General features: G+C 37.7%; 1 protein-coding gene across 4 annotated transcripts in view; it reads right to left on the bottom strand.

The window, feature by feature from the left end:
• The window catches only part of GABRA2 (gamma-aminobutyric acid type A receptor subunit alpha2), a 128,917-nt gene that overhangs the window by 60,969 nt on the left and 47,590 nt on the right, over positions 1 to 20,358 (bottom strand). For all 4 annotated transcript variants that reach the window (XM_086705136.1, XM_086705137.1, XM_025921342.2 and 1 more), the window contains one exon: positions 17,803 to 17,870. In XM_086705136.1, the coding sequence (XP_086561262.1) occupies positions 17,803 to 17,870 (68 nt within the window). The remainder of the gene's footprint in view (positions 1 to 17,802; positions 17,871 to 20,358) is intronic.

Here is a 20,358-nt window from a genome sequence, read left to right as displayed (position 1 = left end):
AAAACGTTAAAATTTAGGTCCTGGAATTATTATGTGTCACATGAAACAAAGATTCTACTTTGTTTGTTTGTTTTCAAATAGAAAACAACTTTCTAGTTCATTTAGTGACTGGTCCATCTTTCCCTATAGATCTGCAATGGCATTTCTCTCATGTATATAGTGTGCATATAGGTATGAAAATGTTACTGAGATTTCTCTTCTTTTCTATTGTTTGTCTATCCAAGCATCAATTCCAAAGCCATGATTGCTATAGCTATCTAGTAAGCATAATTAATAGTATTTTCATTATTATTCAAAGACATAATTTCCATTATGTCTTTCCTTTTTCTCTATGTAGGAGATAATGTGAAGTGTTTTTATGTTTCCAAATGTGTTGGTTTCTTTTATATTTTTTGTCATTGATGTTTAATTTTACTGCATTTGTAACAGGAAACTATGTTCTGAAGATACCATTTCCAATTTATTAACAACATCTTGGGAGATCTTTTATTATTGAATCTGACCATCTCTGTCTTTTAATGGTAATTGAGCTCATTTACATATCATGTGATTATTAATATATCAGACATGTCCCCAGGCTATACTGTTTTGAGCAGTGACAAAATGATAATTATGATGGCACCCCAATATAGATATTTTTCATGATTGATGAAAATAAATAAGGAAAAAAAAACTCTAGAAAATTAACCATAAAAGAATACACACACACACACACACACACACACACACACACACACACACACACACACGTAGAAGAAAATACCAAACTAAGAGAAAAGAAAACTTAAAGAACCACTTTATTTCATGTGACATATAACTTAAGATAAACAGTGTCTAACGGTGCTGAAAGATCTTGAGCTTAGTTTAGAAAAGAGTTCAGAAGCCAGAATGCAATGGGTTGAGAAATGAACAGAAGATACAAATGGGGGAAGCTTAAAGTACTCTCCCTACTCCTGAGTTTGTAAATGCCATTAAGGGAAATCAGTTTAACCATAAAATCTAGAGACTACTTAAGAGCAATTGGCTACTGCTGTGTAAGAAACACCTAAAATGCAGTAGTTTATAACAGCACCTATGTATTATTACCTCAGAAGACATGAGACCGGGAATCAGTTGATGTCACCTGGGCTCTGCTGATCTCAGCTGTTTCTGCTTCTTTGGTAGCAGCCATTGGCTGATCTAGGCTGCCACTGTGTAGGGCCACGGGGGCAACTCAGCTCTGCTCCATGTGCCTCTAATCCTCCTGTAGGGGCCACAGGGCTACCTCGGGCACATCTTTCTCATGACAGTGGCAGAAGTACAAAACGGCAAAACCCAATGCCATTTCAAGTCTTTACTTACGTAAATAATGTCTGTTAACATCCCATTGGCCAAAGCAAGTCACATGGTTGAATTCAGTGACAAGTGTTATAGCAGGTCACCCTGTTATAGTAGGTCCAGTCTCAGTGGAAAGGCATTATACAGTTAAATGGAAAAAGATGTGTACATAAAAAGGAGTAAAGAGTGGGGGCTATGACTGCAACCTATCACACCAGCCCATGTGGGAGAAAATTAAAGGTTTTTGTGAATGAATGAAGAGTTTGAGAAAATCTGAGCCTTTACTTCATTAGGGACTCTAAAGAAAGTTACATGGGCCTAATATCAGGGAGGCAGTTTGGTTTTAAGTCAGTAAATATAATACAATCAGCTGTATTGTAATAAATGAAGAGAGAGACTGTGAGCAGAAACAGGATATTCAGCTTAGAGCAGTGGTTTACAAAGTGGCATATGTACATTCTTTTAGGTGTAAGAAGAAAATAGAGAATACTTTTTTTTGTATAAAATTCTTATCCAAATCTAAGAAGTAAATGAAACTTTGTTAATAGTTCACATAGATAATAGCTAATAGATAATATAAGGAATGATATTGGCACTCTCAGTGCACCCATAAGCCATTCTATGGGAAAAGAAGGCACAGAAAATGGTCAAGTGATGTCTCATTCATTTGCTTGTAGTGCACTGTGATTTGGAATTGGGTGAATTTGCAAGTTACAATATCTAGTTTTGATTAAACTAAGTCTAATAAAAATAGACAAGTGGCTTCAAAAAGTATTGCTACAGGATGCCATGGATTGAAGAAAAGACAAATAATCACACGAGCATAAGTGACAACAACAAAATCAGGGAGGTCAGTTCTATGCTTAACCTGAGCTCTTCAGTAGCCACATAAAGACTGATGAACAAATCAATTCTAAAAAGAAATCTGCAAAAGCAAATTTATAATTATCAATGAGGCTATTTAAACTATGAGTTTATAGCCACTATTTTTGTTAATATAAAGTTTATTGTCTAACTGGTTTCCATACAACACCCAGTGCTCATCCCAACAGGTGCCTTCCTCAATACCCATCACCCACCCCCCCACCCCCCATCAACCCTCAGATTGTTCTCAGTTTTTAAGAGTTTCTTATGGTATACCCACTATTTTTAATGCTAACATTCATCGTAAGCACATGCTGTACCCTGAAATACTGGTTACTGTGCCATAAGGTTGCAAACAGCAAGTTGTTTTAAAAACTAAACATCCAGAACATAAGGACAAGCATCTAGAATTTCTGGATGACTTTTTAAAAATTGTCATAATGGTTCAGTAACTAATAGCTAGTGATGTACTTCTTAAGTTTGAATTTATGTATCTTTTTCATTCATGAGTTATCAAAATATATATTAAAATATAAATTTAGAATCAGACTTTGATTGCTATTATTTTAAAATACTTAAGAAAGATACTTAAAAATAATAAAGTCCATTTAAACAGATTGCTAAAATATTATAAACAGCAATCTTAAATGAGAGCAAAAATGAATATATTTTATTAATAAATATAACTACTTCTGAAATAATATATATTTTAACTTTATATTATTCCAATTTCTACTTTAGTGCTTATCTCACAATATTTCATATGTTAATATAAAAGCATAAAGATATATAAATATATAAATAAAAACAATTGATTCACTAGTTTTTGTGGTTTTGTTTTCTAAATTAAAAAGGCAGAGTAAGGAGATATTTCTTTTTTTTTTAATTTTCTTAATGTTTATTTGTTTTTGAGAGAGAGAGAGAGAGAAAGCTGGGGAGGGGCAGAGAGAGAGGGAGACACAGAATCTGAAGTAGGCTCCAGGCTCTGAGCTGTCAGCACAGAACTGACACGGGGCTCAAATCCACAAACCTTGAGATCATGACCTAAGCCAAAGTCGGATGTTTAACTAACTAAGCCACCCAGGCACCCCAGGAAATATTTCAATCAAATAATATTTATTGCATATCCACTAAGAAAAAAAGGATTTCCAAATTATTTGCATTTGAATATGCATATAAAATGCACATTCTCAATATATGAAAAAAATATTCTTGAAAGATTCCTTAAAATAAACTTCAGGTTTGCCATGAGTATGTGCTAACAGAGTAAATAATTGCTTGATTTGTGTGTACAAGAATATTGCCAGAAGTACAGAAAAATGCAATTTCTTCATACATCCTAAGACTCAGACCCATGAATTGAGATTCTGAAAGAAATAAACAATAACAAGATCAACTACAAAATCCCTCAATAAACAAATACCTAAGAAGCAAATTTAGAAAAAAACAAACAATTCACAAAGATGTAGCAGCATGCAGCTGTCCCATGGCCTATGCTCAGGAGACGTGAGTCTGACTGTGAGGTGAGACTGAGGAGTTGAGGAATCCACACACTTCAAGTATTGAAAAATTCTTTACAGGAAACTTAATCCAAATTCTTTTTCTTAGAGATGCAGTTATAGATAAATTGAGTCAATTTCCTGTTTCCATGCTTGGTAGGGGCAGAATGTAGACAAGGATATAATTTCCAATCCAATATTTTAACTACCAATAAGTATGGCTTCCATAATTTGTATTGCAAGCAAGGAAGTCACTCTTTATTGCAGTTCATTGTATAAACATGATTTCAAGACCACGTTAAGTCAGCGGAGGCAGCATATTTTTTAGTGCCTGACTACATTAATTATAAGTCAATGCATGTAGCCAATTTCTGAAGAATTATATCTACTCACTGAAATATAACCAAATTGCAAGGCTGCTCTTGGGGTGATTTCTCATTTACTTTGATTTAGTGAACGTATTTTATTTTATTTTATTTTATTTTATTTTATTTTTTTTCAACGTTTTTATTTATTTTTGGGACAGAGAGAGACAGAGCATGAATGGGGGAGAGGCAGAGAGAGAGGGAGACACAGAATCGGAAACTGGCTCCAGGCTCCGAGCCATCAGCCCAGAGCCTGACGCGGGGCTCGAACTCACGGACCGCGAGATCGTGACCTGGCTGAAGTCAGACGCTTAACTGACTGCGCCACCCAGGCGCCCCTAGTGAACGTATTTTAAAGTAGCAAAATTAATTTTGTTTTACCCTTTTTGCTAATAAAGACTAGTCTCTTCTGAGTAAATCCAACCAGTGTATTTCTTCTATAACAAAGAAAAATGTGGTTTATGAAGCAGGTATATAGCTATTAAAGAAACGATACCCTTGGAATATATGGAATGGTTAAGCTCAAACACTTCAAGCTGGTACTCAAAAGGGTGTGAACAACACATGTAGCCCACTATTAGCATTGCAAAAAATGCAAAAGCAAAACAAAACAAACAAAAAAAAACCACACAAAAAAACAGAGAAGCTTAAGAACAGAGCAGCAGAGTGCCAATCAACCCCATTAATACAAGACCATAAAACTCTACTATGCAAGCTCACACAAACAGAGATTGCAGAATACCACAGCTACCGCATCTTCTGACCACTGTGCAAGGAAGATAGATGTCTGGGATTTCTACTTGGAACCAGAGGTCAGGTAAGTTTTATGAAAAAATTAAAAACTGATACTGAAGATTCAGAATCTGATAGCGGATTGTTAAAATCTATCTAATTGAAATATTCAAAATGATTAATAGTTATAATAGTTAATTGCAATTCACTTTAATATAATGGTTTATTTAAACTTCACAATAACCTTATTAAATACGCTAAATATCCCCATTTCACAGTGGAAAATACTTCAGAAGCCATACTCATTAAAAAAGAGAGAATGCCAATCTTTGCACTCAATTATGCTTTCTAATACCACGCTCTTTTTGTTATACCATATATAAAAATAATCACTGGAGGCAGGACATCAGAGTGAAATTTCCATCTTTTTAGACCAATAAACAGATGAGAGTCACGGATTATGGGAGATTATAGGGAGAATTTAGTTGCAGAGCTGAAAATGAAGCTTTAGAATCTCTGCCAAAGTCTTCTTTCCACATTCAAAACTGACTTAAACATTAGATAAAAAGACAACAAAAATAATAAGTTAGGTAATATAAAATAGATGTTAAGAGCATGGGCTCTGAAGTCAGATTGATTAGGGTTCTTGACCTTGACCAGTTTATTTAATCTTACTATTTCAGTTGACTTATCTATAAAATGGTGATAATAATAAAACCTAGTTCTTACAAGGATCAAGTTAAATAATATGTGTGAAGTTCTTAGAAACCGTTTGGACATCAGGAGGGGTAGCCTGATATGAATCACCTTCAAAATCTATTTTTCCCCCATTCCCCAGACTCAACAAAAGGGCAGCGGGACAAGTAAGAGACACTCAGCAACAAAAGATCACGAAGTAAAGTGCCAGGGGCACAGGCTGAGCCACAAAAGGTCACAAAAAGCCCACTAAAGAATGAGCTACCTGTGTTTCGGTATGGGGGGCAATAAAGAAGTAACTGCAAAGAAATCACAACTGTGTCCCATGAGAGAACCTGCATATGTCACCCACACAAATGGCACTAATTGCCAAGAGAGAACAACCAACAGAGTAAGCTATAAGTGAAACATATTTTCCTCCTTTGTATAATCTCTCTTTCCCTTGCCCCAACTCTGGAAGACTCAGAAAGAAGAGAGGAAGAGCCTTTTGTCCACGGCACATGCCTTAGCTGTGAACATGGCTGACAAAAGGGGAGATGATCTAACTAGCATAAAAGACTGATGTTTAAATCGGACTGTCTTGGACCCTTTGATATTTGAGTGAATGGAGAGCTACAGGGTACGCTCAAGATATTGTCATGATGTGGGAAAAGGAGATCCAAAAATGAAGTGTTGGTGAGTTTGGTCGGTTGAATCTCTAAAGCCCTTGGGGGGGATGTCCAGATACTTTCTTCACAGCATCCAAGTCCCAGCATGATTTCTCCCTCCCTCTCCTCTCTAGCCTGGTGTTAAGCAGTCGCTCCTCCAACTGCACTCCGCCTGTAGCAATGCTGGATACTGCCTCTGATGTGCCATGTTCCACCTTACTACCCAAACTCACTGATGTCTGCTGCAGCGGCTTTTCCCTGCCAGTCCCTACATTTGGCCAACTTTTACTCCACATTGAGAACAAGGACTATGAACACATTCTTCAATGCTGTATCACCAGCATCTAACAAACTGCCTGGAACATAGGAAATAAACAACAATTAGTCCATGAATGAGTGAATGAGAGACATCATTAGAAATGATATGTAGTTGAGGCACCTGGATGGCTCAGTCAGTGAAATGTCCAACTCTTAATTTTGGCTCAGGTCATGACCTCATGGTTCATGGGTTGGAGCGCAGAGCCTGCCTGGGACGGTCTGTCTGTCTGTATCTCTCTCTTTCACTCAAAATAAGTAAATAAGTAAAAAATAAAAATAAGAATAAAAAGAAATTAAACGTAGCAACAAGGATTCTGGGCAAAAACAACTCTAAATCTATAAAGAGAAAGTCATCAGCAGACAGATGGTAGAAAAGCTCTCAGATATCTTGCAGCAACCAGTTACCTGCATGCGATACCCCAATCCTTAATTTCACAAGTGTGAAGTGTGCATGTTTACATGTGTGTGTCTGTGTAACTATATCAAAATAACCACAGTAGTTCTTTATTGTGTACAATAGTTACATTTAGTTATGTTGGCGCATCTCAAAAAAGCCATGCCATAACAAATGCTCTGGGAAAAGCGATCTACTATGTTTTAAAGTTTCGTTTGTGGATGGTTTTGCAGCTTTCTTTTTTGGGCAATTGGCTATAAGGCCTTCGTGATCTGGCTCTGAGTTCTTTTCTAGCCTCATCTCACCCCAAATCCCTTGAAGCATTCCAAGCTCTAGTCACACTGAATTTTTGCATTTTACTAAATTCAATCGGCTCTTCCAATTTATGCTAAAACTCTCCCCTCATTTGTCCTCTTTGGTTATGTTCTTTTCCTGGAAACCTTCTCAGATAGAGATATCCTATACCCACATCCCCTCTGCTCTATATTAATCCATAAGTACTTCAATAAAAGCGTGATCCCACTGTTCTAGAGTTGATAACTTTTCTCAGCTGTTTCCCCACATCACTGTGAACAACTTGAGGATAAGCACTGGTTATACTTAGGTATTTCAGCTCCCACACTGTGACAGACACAGAGCATGTACTTAGTAAATCTTGCTGAAATGAACAAACAAAACTCATGCCTTGTAGTCGCTCTGATGGTGGTAAAGAAGAAAGACATGTAAAGATTTTTACATTCCAGTATATAAAGACATAAAAACGTGTGAACACCCTGTGATAGAACACAAGGACAAAAAGGACTGACCCTACTTGGAGTAGCCGACAGAGACACCAGAGAAGATGAAATTTGAGCTTGGCCTTGAATAAATGAAAGATCTCCAGTTGGCAAAGGAGAAGGGAAGCCTAACAAGAAAAGTGAAAAACATCTCCACGGAGTTGTTAAAGATAATGGCATGTTCAGAAAACAGTGAGAAGTTCAATGTAGTCTTTAAAAATAAAATCCTCACCGATAGTTATAATGCCTTACAAGCTACTGCCCTCTGTCTTGCCTCCTCTCCTCAACCATGTTGCTTAAAAATGTTGCCTCCACAATTTCTGAATTTCCTCACCTCCCACACGCTCAACCCACTGCAATCTGGTTGCTTTTACCACAATCAGCAAATACCTCCTTGTTCCTAATCTAATGACACATTTGAATCCTTTTCTTGGCTTTACCACAACACATGACACTGTTGTTCTCTCCCTACTTTTGCACTGATCCTTTGCATTTGGTATTAAACTATTTTCTCCTGGTGTTGTAGGAAACCATTGGGAAAATCTTCACCATGGGATCCGAGACCTTCTGTGTCTGCCAACAATCTACATGCAACGGTAACCCCGGGAAAATGTATGGGAGTAGCCCCAATAGATAATATCCATTATTCTTGACCAAGGCAAACAAGTTCTACGTGGCTCTCCCCAAAAGACAGATTCCACTCTTGAAACCTGAGGAAAGAATACGCGACCTCAGCGATTTTAATTGAAAAAAAAATCACTCATTTTCAGCAATCATGGCTGTTTATTATTTGGTTTATAAAAGGAATGGGCAAATATTAAGCAATACCCCTCTACTTAGGAAGCCAAGACACCTGTGACTTGATGTATTTGGTTCCTGAAACCTCCCTCTTGCAAGAAGGTAGGATGGAGTCAAACTAGTCACACCGTCTTTATTTGCCCTCTTTTCTGAAACTTTTGCCACACCCCCGAGGTTTTACTCTGAGCAACACCCTTGGGTTCTTCTCATTACGGAACAAACAATACCACCTTCAGTATACAGAATCCTACCTTGACAGAAGCCTGTAAGTGATACAAATATATGACTATTGCACATCACTGCATCTGAGGAGGAATAAAAGGCAGTAGTTTCTAACTTCTGCTGTTAAGGATCAAAACATAGTCTGTTTCAGAGAAGAGAATCCCCCTTCATGTTGACAGATATCCATGGCTGCTTCTCAGTCTCCTTTAATTTTTTTTTTTTTTTATTCTCTGGGGTGCCAGGGTGGCTCAGTCAGTTAAGCATCCACCTCCTGATTTCAGCTCAGATCATGATTCACCGTCGTGAGATTGACTCCCATGTCGAACTCCACACTGGAAGTGGGATCTGCTTAAGAGTCTCTCTCTCCATCTCCCTCTGCCCCTCCCAAAATCTTATTTATATTCTTGTATTCTACAGTTTCTGTGAAAGCATGATGTCCATTTCACTTGAAATCTCTTTCCTTGCCCAATGTTATGCATGCTCATGGTTTCAATTACCATCAAATGGCTTCCCAAACTATCTCCACTCCAGCCCTTCTTCTGAGCTCTGGATATATGCCTGCACTTAGACATCTCCAATTACATTTCTCACAGAGACCCTAACTCGGTGACCCAAGGCATAAGTTCTCATTCCCCAAACACCAAAACAAAAGCAAACTAAAATTTTTCCTGCTGTTTGTCATAGCCCAGTGAGTGGTACCATCAACCCAATGCCCCAGGCCTTCATCCTGTGCTTTTCCTTCAACTCCTACATCCAACTGATCACCCAGTCTTACAGATCCTATCATGTGGAGATCTAATAAATCTTTTCAGGTTTTCCATCTTTGGGACCACAATTCAGGCCCAGTCCAGAGTCATTCTTGAGTGGAATAAAACAGCTTTCAAACTATCATTTCCTTTCCCTATCCTCTAATACAAATTACTGGATTGAAGAAAATCTGACTCCATCACATGCCTTCTGTATTACCCCAACCCCCCCAACCTAAAAATGGCTTTTTGCTGCCTTCAGCATAAAATCAAATACCTTAAACTGTTAAAATGCAGACTGGCATCCCACACAACTAGCAATTATGATCGCACAGATTGTAGAAGGAGCCCAGGAAACAATCCAATCCAAGTGCCTATTGAATAACATTTTAAGGAACATTATTAAAAACTCTAAGAGAAGGGGCACCTGGGTGGCTCAGTCGGTTGAGCGTTTGACTATTTTGACTCAGGTCATGATCCCAAGGTTGTGGGATTGAGCCCCTTTGTCTGGCTCCGTGCTGGGCCTGGAGCCTGTTTGAGATTCTCTCTTTCTCTCTCTCGCTGCCCCTCTCCCTCTGCCCCTTTCCCCTGCTCTCTCTGTCACACACACACACACATACACACACACACACACACACACACACACACACACACACTCCCTCTCTCCCTCTCTCAAAAACAAACATCACACAAACAAATAAACCTTTAAGACGATACTGAAAAATATTGACTGACTGAATGAATGCTCTCAAAGTCTAATTTCTATCCTTCCAAATATCAATACCCTTCCAGTAACCAAATTCTACATGCTAGCTTTGAAGTGAGAAAAGATGATTACTTTACTTGTGATACGGTATACAGAATTCACCACATTTATAGCAGGTCTCCTTATCTAGCTACATTGACAAATAACAAGTTGATAAGGGTTATCACCTAAGTCTGGTGTCAATTTTTGACCAAATGTCAAGATCTAATAACTCTCAACCTCCCTATGATGTTAACTACCAGAATACTTTATATCTCACTAGCTTCTGGGGAGTCTAAGAGATAATGCAGTCTGTTTTCATAGAGACAGAAAAGTATCAACCAAAGGACTGAAATGATCAACAAATCAAGGTCAAAGCTTACCTGACTGCTTGCTGCTTAACAGCCTAATGGGAAACTTTGGCTCAGAAACCTGGAGGTGACTTCAAAGTTTGTACTGTTTGATTTCTAACCCTAACACTTAGCACTGCAAGAGATTAACGTTTGGGCTGAGGTTCTAGTCTAGCTTTTAGTGCAGTAATTGGTAGCTCAACCTGAAGAATATGCACATATAGAGAAAATGTTTACTAATATGAAAAAAGACCTATATAGAAACCAAGAAGAAAAGAAAAACAAAACACAGAGGAGTGAGTTACAAATTGCTAAAATGCACATGCCTACTACAAACTTTGTCAACTGTCAGTTACTAGTACATTCCCAACTTTAATTACCTTCTTACTCATGAATTTTTTAAATGTTGAAATAAAAGATTTTTAAACTTAATTGCAGACACTGTAATTAGAATCTTTAATTATAATTTAGATATGCAACTTTCTTTGCACAATTACACTAGTTAATGATTCTGAGCTAGCAGTGTGTATATGTGTATGTGTGTGTGTGTGCATGTGTGTTTGTTCTTTTGGTTCTTAATTCTTTTTGCTATGCTGCTTTTTCCTCTCAGGCTAATGTCACAACAAATCTGCATCACTGACCTGAACAGGACGTAAGGGTTTGGGTCTATGCACACTGCATAGAAATAAATGAGTGTATCAGCTAAGCTACTATAAGTGAAATTAGACTTATTCTTTACTTTTTTTTCTCATTACCAAGTTGCTCCTATAAGATATGATTTAAATATCTTCATATCTACCTGTATATATGAGTAATAGTAATATAAGTGCATCTTCCATATATAATAAATGTCTTCCTCTTTAGAGTGTCACATGTAAGTTTCATTTCTTGGCCACCTATACTAACACAAATTCAAAATCTTCCTCATTATATATTGCTTCTCAGGAAAAGTAATATCAATACTGAAAATAATTCCATTTGGTTATCATGAAGACCAAATAATTCCTTTTCATAAAATGTGTATATGTTTTTGAATTCTGTCTTTCCTAATAGGTTTACAATATGCGTGTGTGTGTGTGTGTTTGTGCACATGCATGTGTTATATGTATATAGAGGTCACTCAACTGTAATTTTTCCCACCTTCTTTCTTTAGATTTGAACTAATATCAAACAGCACCTGATGACTGACAAAAATACCTCTTGACTCTCACTCAGAATCCTTTCCATATCACACATTATTATGTACACCAATTATCAGTGTATCAACTCTCAGCTCCCATCCAGGCTCCCCTTTGTGTGAGAAAGTATGTGTGTATCTGTGCACGTGTGTGTGTGTGTGGGGGGTGTTCCTTGCCTGTTCATGATGGTTCACCCCTAGAAGTAGATGCTGCTTTCTGAATTTGCTAGTTCTGTGTTGCTTAGAGTCTTCTTTTACCCTGTTTTATTATATATATATATACATATATTTTTTTTTTCCTTGAGAAAGAGAGAGAGGGAATCTTAAGCAGGATCTATGCCCAGTGCAGAGCCCAACACACAGCTCGATCCCACAACCATGAGATCATGACCTGAGCCAAAACCAAGAGTCGGATGCTCAATCGACTGAGCCACCCAGGCACCCCTACTCTGTTCTATTATTAAAGCACCTGTTCTAGCTAATAATTCATTTTATTAGATTTTGTGTGTTCAAGTTCTGTTATAGGTCCTTTGATTTGACTGAACTGGTCTGATGACAGAATAAGGATGTATCCACTCAGTGGTCTTGCAATTCATCAGACTTCTTCCAAGCCAACTATTGGTAAGATTAAGTAAGCAAGGTGAATAAAGATGGAAATAATGTAGAAAATCTGACATAACCAAAATAATTCTATAGACCGTAATAGGCTAGGAATTCAAGGAAATGTATCATTTCCTTGATCATCAATGCATCATCAATGTAATTCAAGGAAAATGTATCATTAGGAAAAAGGTATAGGGCCTTCAAGTGTCTCAAGAGCCTACTAAGATGTTAAATATGTACTTCAGTTTAGGGAATATCTCCGTATAAAAGTGCACATGTACACACACACATACACACTCCAAAATAGAAAAGGGAAAGTAAAAAAATCAAAATAAGTAATTTTGTTTAAATGTTGCCAACTTCAATTCCACTCAACTCAATTTAACCTATATCATATGGATCCTGAGTGCATTTTAATGTTTAATACAAAGCGTGGCAGGGCCCCCCATATATGAAGCGTATTTGGAGCCGGCTAGAATTGTTTTAAAGTTCCTGAGCTAGATTCACTGAAGAGGGCAAAATTTTTAATTCAATTCAGATGAAGGAGCTTAAATTTGTTCTGTTGCTAATGACTGCACACCTAACAACAGCTACCAGCTTTTTACTTTTAACTTTTGTGCATCAGCTTGTTAATATGTACCTTATTGTTAAGAATGACTGCAGCAAACAGAACCAAAGGCACGTAACTGCTAGGATTAGGATTCCCAGATAATGACTGCTTTACTCACACATGGTCCTGCCCAGTTCTGGGGCATGTTGACCTTAACCTTTCAGTCTTCAACTTCACATGTCAGCACTCCCTGCTCTTGGTTTCAACTTGACATCTGTGGATTCCTAATGTCGAATGCTAAGCTTTAATTCTTGCAGGAGAATCGTAATGCTTTTTTCCATTTTTTTTTTCTTACTTGACTTGAACCAGAATTTAGGATTTGTAAAAAAAAATATATAAATTTCCCAGGGCACCTGGGTGGCTCAGTCGGTTGAGTGTCCGGCTTCGGCTCAGGTCATGATCTTGCGGTTTGTGGGTTCGAGCCCCGCGTCAGGCTCTGTGCTGACAGCTCAGAGGCTGGAGCCTGCTTCCGATTCTGTGTCTCCCTCTCTCTGCCCCTCCCTCATGCATGCTCTGCCTCTCTCCCTCTCTCTCCTTCCCTCTCTCTCTCAAAAATGAATAAACATTTAAAAATTAAAAACAGGGGCGCCTGGGTGGCTCAGTCGGTTGAGAGGCCGACTTCGGCTCAGGTCATGATCTCACGGTCCGTGAGTTCGAGCCCCGCATCGGGCTCTGTGCTGACAGCTCGGAGCCTGGAGCCTGTTTCGGATTCTGTGTCTCCCTCTCTCTGACCCTCCCCCTTTCATGCTCTGTCTCTCTCTGTCTCAAAAATAAATAAACGTTAAAACAAAAATTAAAAACAAAAAGAAAAAACATAAATTTCCCAACAAATGCCTGCAAGGAATTCCTGCATGAAACACCAAATGATCACAATTTCTTTTCCTTTTTTCTTTTTTTCCTCTAAATTTCAGCTTACGTAAGGTATAATTGACAATAAAATTATAAGACAATTAAGGGTACAAAGTAATGACTGATATACATATACATTGTGAAAGGCTTCCCCCATTTGGTTAATTAACACATCTATCAACTTATATTTCTCTTTGTGTGTGTGTGTGTGTGTGTGTGTGTGTGTGTGTGAGAAAACATTCAAGCACTACTCTCTTAGCTAATTTCAATTATAAAATATACTGTTATTAACTACAGTCACCATGTTTTACATTGGATCTTCAGACCTTATTCATCTTGTAGCTGAAAATTTGTACTCTTTCGCCAACCTCTCCCTATTTCCTCCACCCCTAGCCCCTAGCAACTACTTATCTATCCTCTGTTTCTGAGGTTGAAATATTTTTATTTAAATTTTTTTTTACATTTATTTACTTTTGAGAGACAGAGAAAGAGCACAAGTCGGGGAGGGACAGAGAGAGAGAGGAGACACAGAATTTGAAGCAGACTCCAGGTTCTGAGCTGTTAGCACAGAGCCTGACGCGGGGCTTGAACCTGCAAACCACGAGATCATGACCTGAGCCGAAGTCGGACGCTTAACCGACTGAGCCACCTAGGCGCCCCTGAGATTTTTTTTAAATTTATTCCACATACAAGAGATAGCATGCGGTATTGGTCTTCTTCTGTCTGGCTTATTTCACTTAGCATAATACCCTCAAGGTCCAGATTGTTGCCGCAAATCCAGATTTTTGTTTTTTCCCCCATGGCCAAATATTATTCATATACAAATCTATATGAATTACATATGTGTGTATAATATATATAACGTTTCCCTATCTTGGCTCTTGTGAATAATGTTGCAATGAACATGGGAGTGAAGAAATCTCTTTGAAATCCTGTTTTCATGACCTTTGCATACATACCCAGAGGGGGAATTGCTGAATCATACAATAGTTCTCTTTTCAAATTTTGAGAAACCCTCTTACAGTTTTCCACAGTGGCTGCACCAATATACATTTCCACCAACGGTGCACAAGGGTTCCCTTTCCTCCACATCATAAACAACCCTTATCTCTTGTCTTTTTAATGACAGCCATACTAACAGGTGTGAGGTGATACCTCACGGTGGTATTGATTTGCATTTTCCTGGTGCTCAGTGATGTCGGGCACTTGTCATGTACCAGTTGGTCATTTGTATGTCTTCTTTGTAAAAATGTCTATTCGGTCTTCCTTTATAAATTGGACTGTTTGTCTTCTTTTCTATTGAGTTGTGTCAGTTCTTTATTTTGGCTATTAACACCTTATCAGATATATGATTTGCGGGTATTTTCTCCCATTGTGTAGGCTGCCTTTCCATTCTGTCGACAGCTTCTTTTGCTATGCAGAAACTTTGTAGTTTGATGTAGTCCCACTTGCTAAGTTTTGCTTTTGTTGTTAGATCCAAAAAAACATTACCAAGACTGATGTCAAAGGGCTTCTCTCCCATGTTTTCTTCTAGGGGCATTATGGTTTCAGGTGTTCTGTTCAAGTCTTTAATCCATTTTGAGTTGGAGCTCCCTGCTTTCTAAATGTATCCCACAGTATGGTCAGAAGAAAAAGAAGGAGGATTAGTCTAATCCATTGTCACCACTGGAAAAAAGTCAACTTAAACATTTTGCCAAAAATATATGAGTGAGTGTGTCTAAAACCTCCAGGAAATAGGGGCGCTTGGGGTGGCTCAGTCGGTTAAGTGTCTGACTTCGGCTCAGGTCATGATCTCACAGTTCGTGGGTTCAAGCCCCGCTTCGGGCTCTGTGCTGACAGCTCAGGGCCTGGAGCCTGTTTCAGATTCTGTGTCTTCCCTCTCTCTCTGCCCCTCCCCTGTTCACGCTCTGTCTCTGTCTCAAGAGTAAATAAACATTAAAAAAAATTTATAAAACCTCCAGAAAATAAACATTTCATATGTCTAAAAGAAGTATATATTTTTCTATTTTTGATTTTTTTAGTTAGAATAATAAACTTTGCAAAAATAAAAACACAAAAAAGCAAAAACATTAAAAGTAACTGTAAGCACCAATATTCACAACAAAAAATCCACAACATTGAAAAATTTGATATTTGGGGTCCTATCTTATTTGCCTTTCTGATTTGGCTGATAGTAAGACATCAAAAGTAACATTAAAAGAACCTCCATTTATATACCATCCTGCTAGTTTTTCAGCGTAGTGCTTGACGAAATTCTGACTCTGATTCCACATAGAGGTCAGGTGCTCATTCTCTCTCTTTCTAATATTTGAGAGCATCTACCGAGACCAAGTGTACAGATATATTGTCTTTATAGCCAACCAGTAATGTTTGGAAGATGTATTCAGGCTAAATAGGTCTCTGTCATCTTTTCAAGTTCCTGTACACTTAAAATTGACCTGTAGAAAGAGGCAGATTAATATTTCAGATCACAACAGAGATACTGCAAGGGAGGGAGGAGGATTATGTTGAAGAGTAGTATTTTTTTCTGTTGTTGTACAATTGTGGCTAAGGCCTGGAGTTAAGAGGGAAAGAAGCACTTAAATCTGCACATTATAATACGAAAGAACTTCAGAAACTTGCCAGTGTTCGGTATCAACCCCATCCCCAAAGCTGGGGATCATTACCCCTCTGCCACCTTTCATTTTCAGGTGTCCAAGTCAATTTATGAAAAGGCCCATGAGGGGTACCTGGGTGGCTCAGTCAGCTAAGCGTCTCACTTCAGCTCAGGTTATGATCTTGATCTCACAGTTCCTGAGTTCCAGCCCCAGGGCTCTCTGCTGTCAGGGTAGAGCCCACTTTGGATCCTCTCTATGACCCTCCCCCAAGTGCATGTGGGTGAGAGTGCATGCTCTTTCTCTCTCAAAAGTAAATAAACATTAAAAATTTTAAAAAGTACTGTGAGGTCAAACAAGTGATTCTGGTGGAAGACAAAGCAAATTTCTTAAAGGATAGAAGTAGCATATCTGCTTCCTGAAGGAAAGGTAGAGAGGTCCCAACGAATTGGCTAACATTTATAATTGTCCGCATTAAAGGAAAACTTTGTTTTTGTGTTTATTCCAATGAAAAACCTCCACATTTGGCATCCCTCCCCATGGGTTATCAGAGAAAGAAGTCAGGGAAGGGTGACATGGTGGAGGGTAACCAGACAAAGAAAGGATAAGGGCATTTCCTCTAATTCTCACTTCCTGGGCCATAAGGAAGGTGGATGAAAAGTATTTCAACAAAAATTTCTGTAACTGAGCACTATAGTTAGCAGTAGAAATGGAAGAGTTAATACTAAAATATTTATGCTTAGGGGCGCCTGGGTGGCGCAGTCGGTTAAGCGTCCGACTTCAGCCAGGTCACGATCTCGCGGTCCGTGAGTTTGAGCCCCGCGTCGGGCTCTGGGCTGATGGCTCAGAGCCTGGAGCCTGTTTCCGATTCTGTGTCTCCCTCTCTCTCTGCCCCTCCCCCATTCATGCTCTGTCTCTCTCTGTCCCAAAAATAAATAAACGTTGAAAAAAAAAATTAAAAAAAAAAAATAAATAAAAATAAAATAAAATATTTATGCTTAATCAATAATTATCTATGATGTGTCTAGCCCACCAGTTTGTAACCCAACTTAACAATTTCCCTCTTACACTCATCTCATTAAAAATAAATAAATAGACAGTGGTCTACAAAACTGTCCAGATTTTACTTATCAAACTCCAAGCAGGTCCTTGAATCCTAGAAAATGGTCCTCAGTAATATAATTATTTTTATTTAACTAATTGTTTACCACACTGTAGCTAGGTACAAGCTATGAAAAGAATATGAAATACAAAGTGTTAATATAAACACTCAAGCAGGGGTAGTGTATTGATATAAACAAGTATCTTTAATTCTCCAAGTATTGGGATAGACTAAATAGGCAGACACATAATTCTACAACACTAAAATTGCCTGTTTATTTTAACTTCCCCCCATATAACGGGAACATTCTATGAAGTAAAAATACTATTTCTAGTACATAAATATACATAGAAATACTATTTCTATGAAGTAAAAATACTATTTAATGAAAAACTCACCATATCTGTATCTGAGACAGGGCCAAAACTGGTCACGTAGATGTTAGTGAAGACTTCGGTAATACTGTCTGGCATGAGAAAAAGAGATTAAACATAGATAATACATAATGAGAGCCACGGAAAGAGAAGGGGTCAAGTACATGGAATGATTAGAAGGCTGTATGATACTTAGGAATATTGGTCTTTACTTTCTTTTCAACCTTCACAAACAACAAACATTTCTACATTGCTCAATTATTTTATAGGTTCTCACAATCATAAATGCTAAACGCCTAGAAGTATTATGACATTCTTACTTGGAAACTACACTGGATTTAGAGCATTTCGTTTTAAACATAGTTCTGAGAATTAGTAATGTCTTAGAATCTATCTTCGATGAACTAGTTTACAATAAATTTACTATCAGTGCTAAAAATAAAGTATGGTTCGTATGGTTACTGTTTGATATAGTCCTAAATTTTATTTTTAAAGTAAATATTTCAGATGGTATTTCATGATGGTACAGGTTTAGTTTGTAGATTGTAAACTAGTATATCTTCTCAATAAAGCATAAAAATGGATTATTAATCATTAGAAGTAGTTCAAATTAATATAAAAAGCATAATTATTCAGTGCCTTAAAAACAAAAGCAGGGGCGCCTGGGTGGCGCAGTCGGTTAAGCGTCCGACTTCAGCCAGGTCACGATCTCACGGTCCGTGAGTTCGAGCCCCGCGTCAGGCTCTGGGCTGATGGCTCGGAGCCTGGAGCCTGTTTCCGATTCTGTGTCTCCCTCTCTCTCTGCCCCTCCCCCGTTCATGCTCTGTCTCTGTCTGTCCCATAAATAAGTAAAAACGTTGAAAAAAAAATTAAAAAAAAAACAAAAACAAAAGCAAATAACACATTAATCACAATGGATTACTTCCAAACAAACTTGCCTTTACATGTCCTTAGGAAAGTATGAAATGCTAAGATTGAATTGAATTAGATTCAAAAGTTATGCAACTTATTAACTATAACACATTTAACTAGATTGTTCTTTTAACCAGGTGATTTAGATCTTTGGTTTTAAATAAGCCAAATGGTGATGGGGGAAAGGCTCAAAGAAAAGATTTCAAAAGAAAAGTTCTTCCAAGGTACTTATATTAAAAAAAAAACAATAAATCCCTAATTTTTATTATCATGAATTGAGGGTCTCCTCTCCTGTCAAATCTGTAATTCCACGCAAACAATATCACAGACTATTTTTAATATTATGCTGGACACTAAGTCACCACCATGAAAGAGAGAGTAAACAAAGTTTGGGGTATTGTTTCTACTGAGGCAAAAATTAATAGTAAAAAGGATTTTGAAGTAACAGAGGAGGCTTTGAATGTTTATGCTTCAAAGGCTTGAAAGATAATAACCTGCATGACAGACCTACGAGGTAGTATCTCTGTTGTCATCTCACTATACATGTACTCTGATGTGCATACATAAAGGTAAGGAAATGTGCCCAGTGACCACACATGGTAGAGGGAAAACAGCCAGGTTTTAGAACCCAAGCAATCAGGCTCCTAAGCCGTCAGGGTAAATAAACCAAAGCACTAACCACAGTCAATAATATATTTGAAACTAAAAATGTTTTCTCATTAACTTTCTGTTCGTTGTAATACTCTGCACCAAAAACATGTATTCTAAATAAAGGCATTTATTCAGCTTTATTATTTTACTATCCTAGTTGATTCCCAAAACTGTTTTCATGAAATTTTACCATAAAACTCACATGAGACACAAATATATTTATTAAGTTAATTCTCAGCCACTAGATACCCTAAAGACCTGAACAGGGTCAAGTTCATGGGCATGCAGCTCCTACGGTGTCATACAGCCCTGTGCTCAGAAAAGCCCACTTGGGTTTAATGTCCTGTTTTTGCTCTCCTGAAATTTCTTACTCATCTTTTGAATAAAGGGTCCTTCATTTTCATCTTGGACTAGGCTGCACAAATTACGTAGCTGGTCCTAGACGTGAATTATATGTGCTATTAGAAAGAACTTACAGAAATGAGAGTCAGGTTTCTTTGCTTTTTCCTCTTATTCATACCAAATCAATACTGTCACATTTATTCAATAAGCAATTGAATACAACTTTAGTCACTATAGATATTGATTTAAAATGTTCCAGAGAAGAAAAACGTAAATGCTGAGGTAGTCTTCAGCCAAATAGAGCCAAATGAAATTACTCTCCTTAGTCTGGAGTAGTAAAGTTAGAGAAGAGAGATGACAAAATGTGTGAATATATTCATGCTAAGGATATGAGGAATATCCCCTATATGCCAAATGGCAAGAAAAGAGTACAGAAGAGTGTTATCAGTACCTCGTGGCTGCAGGAAAGTGCCAGCTAAGAATCCAAAGAGAGAAAAATAAGATTACCCTCAAAGCTCTAAGCAGTAAGAGCAACACCTAAAGACACAGATATGCAAAATTACCTTAAATAAATGATTTCATGGTTTATTAACTTCATAAGCAGAGTTAAAGAACGTATGCATTGCAGGGAATAGTCTCCTGCTAGGGAATTTCAAAAGAAGGAATATCAGCAAG

This window comes from Puma concolor, chromosome B1, assembly GCF_028749965.1.
Source record: "Puma concolor isolate L17-30 chromosome B1, mPumCon1.1.hap2, whole genome shotgun sequence".
Lineage (NCBI taxonomy): Eukaryota > Metazoa > Chordata > Mammalia > Carnivora > Felidae > Puma > Puma concolor.
This window is presented reverse-complemented; position numbering and strand designations above follow the sequence as displayed.